The 2,443-nt window shown below is 49.7% G+C and overlaps 1 protein-coding gene across 1 annotated transcript in view; it reads left to right on the top strand.

Annotated features, from left to right (window-relative positions):
- The first annotated feature begins 1,533 nt into the window (after positions 1-1,533).
- The window catches only part of ASL (argininosuccinate lyase), a 9,987-nt gene continuing 9,077 nt past the window's right edge, over positions 1,534-2,443 (top strand). Inside the window, exon 1 of the mRNA XM_006770867.2 lies at positions 1,534-1,711. Coding sequence (XP_006770930.1) covers positions 1,534-1,711 — 178 coding nt within the window. The remainder of the gene's footprint in view (positions 1,712-2,443) is intronic.

The following is a 2,443-nucleotide window of genomic DNA, read 5'->3' as shown; positions in this document are numbered from 1 at the left end:
ACAGTATAATTCCATTGGTATCCTTCTCCACTTGTTATAAAACTAACAATATATTATTATTTTTAAACTGTTATTTGTATTTAAATTTTTTTAAGGATTTTAAAAAGTCTTCTATGCATAGTTGCCTTTTCTGGTGCTCTTTATTCCTTCTGTAAACCCAAGCTTCCACTTGATGTCATTTCCCTTCAGCTTAAAAAACTTCCTTAGCATTTCTTAAAGTCTGGGTCTCCTGGCAATGAAATTGGGCACCTGTCATTTAATAAGGCTTGCTACCATGTCTGTTGCATGATAGGATTCAGACAATATTAGCAATTCCCTGGGAATAGACTCACCCCAGTCCTCAAACCCCAGCAACCTCATTCTGGCAGTCTGAAAGGAGCTGGGTCTGATGTGATCAAAGAGGTCCCAGAGAATGAGACACCTGCAATGGCTTCCCACAGCCCAGTCTTCCTTCCAGTCATGTTTCCACAACAAACTAGGGTCCACAAAAACCTCCCACTTAGAGCAGGAGTAGTGAGGCTATTGTACGGGCATAGTGTTGTCTCTTCAAGGCCTAAGAATGTCTTCGTTCAGAGCCCTTTCTTTGATCTCTTTATGGACTGCAGATAGCAGAGGGTGGCCTCCTGGTGGTTAGAGATGACCTGTCCCTCTGCCCTCTTCCCTGCTCTAGTAACAGACTGGCCCCTGACACGTACACTTCCCTGAGACTCTCTTAGCCTCCCAGAGGTTTTGCTCAGGGGTCTCAGCTTTTTCAGAGGGAACTTGGCTACTCATGAGTCTTTTATGGATGCTAAGGACGTCTCTTCAAGATTAAGGTCATGTCCACTTTAGTGTGTACTGTCAGGGCCTTAGCTGCAGACTTCATTGACTGGGTATTTATCCACAAGCCTTTATGCTGCCTCCTTGTCTTTCTCCTTCTCCTGAGTTCCTTTTCCCAACCGTGCAGTGGCCTCCACACAGGCCACATTTGCTTTGTGCAGCGAGCAAACGTAGGATGATGGCCCCTCTTATGTCATGTGGTACAGTGTGGGCAGCCAGACTGTCCCCCTCTAACTGGGTGCCCATGGGCACATCCGATAAGCCCTGAGCCCTTGCAGCTTTCGTTTATTCACCTGTTAACAGGACTGTTGTGAAAATGAAATGAGATTAATCATGTGAAGTCTCTAGTACAGAATCTGGAAGCTGATGAGTTACCCAAGTTAGGTATTGTGGTTACGGCCCTGCCCTCCAACATTTTCCCCAACTCCCTTTCCAGCCTCAATTCATTTGCTGAGGGGTTTGGCTCCTGTATGCTGATGGATATTCAGGAATGTGACCTCATTTTGCCAAGTGCCACTGGCTTTCACATTTGGCCTCCCAGGAAGGGATGTCAGGCCTCACACACTAGCAAGTAGATCCTAGGGACCTGTCACGTGCTCTCTCAGTTTTCAGGACCACGTGGCTTTCTCAGGGGCTTTCCTGTTAACCTAGTGGCCTGCTGGGGTCAGAGAGGTAAGATGGGTGAGGCCTGGCTTCCAAGGAGCTCACATCTGCATGGGGGAGAAGACCCAGAAGCCACAACTGCAGCGCTCCCAGTTCAGGGAAAGACTGCCAGATGTTCCTCATCTCAGGATCCCTGGGGAGCACCTGGATCCAGCATCCGGAGTCTCCCCGACATCGATGAAGCCTAGCTACAACACTGATGGACGAATGGAAGGTAGCAAGACAGACAGTGAGGGAAGGGCATCCAGGCATAGGGAAGAGCACTTAAGGCGGCTCGAAAAAGCCCGATACATTACTGGAAGTCCACTCCTGAGCGAGGGCTAAAAACCTTCAACCCACAAGGCATCCAAGACCAAACTCTCTCCCTTGAATGCAAAGCCCTTCACAATCTTGCCCCACCTTACTTCCCCTCTCTCCTCCCACCCCCATCCTCAAACCCCGACCCTTTATTACAGCCACTCTGATGGTTTCCTGTTCTCCACACAGGCCGTTCTCCTTGGCCTCCAGGCCTTTGCCCAGGCTGCTCCCTCTGCAGGGAATGTCCTAATCTTCACTGAGCTCACTCCCTCTCCTCTTCCAAAACCCAACTCAGGAGACATCTCCACCAGAAGCCCTTCCAGTAGGAGTCCGGGGCTACCCCTTAGAAACCAGCCCGTTATTTTTATTGAATAATTTTTTAATCATGCCAAGGAAATATTCCCTGTGACTGGCGACAGGCCCTCACCCTCCGCACACCTTTGCCCATGCTTTGTTAAAGCTTCTGGCGGCAGGCGTCATTTCTTATGCTCTTCGCTCTTTCTTCCACGTCTAACTCTGTACCTGCCACACAGGAGGTTCCCAGCACGTGTTTGTTGAATGAATAAATGATCGGCAGGCCGTTTCACATTATATGTACCGTCCACCAGGCCCCGCCCGCGTCTTCGCCTCGACCCCCAGCTCCTGCCCCCAGCGCCCGGAGGAC

The sequence above is a fragment of the Myotis davidii genome, unplaced genomic scaffold (genome assembly GCF_000327345.1).
Source record: "Myotis davidii unplaced genomic scaffold, ASM32734v1 scaffold424, whole genome shotgun sequence".
NCBI classification, from domain to species: domain Eukaryota; kingdom Metazoa; phylum Chordata; class Mammalia; order Chiroptera; family Vespertilionidae; genus Myotis; species Myotis davidii.
This window is presented reverse-complemented; position numbering and strand designations above follow the sequence as displayed.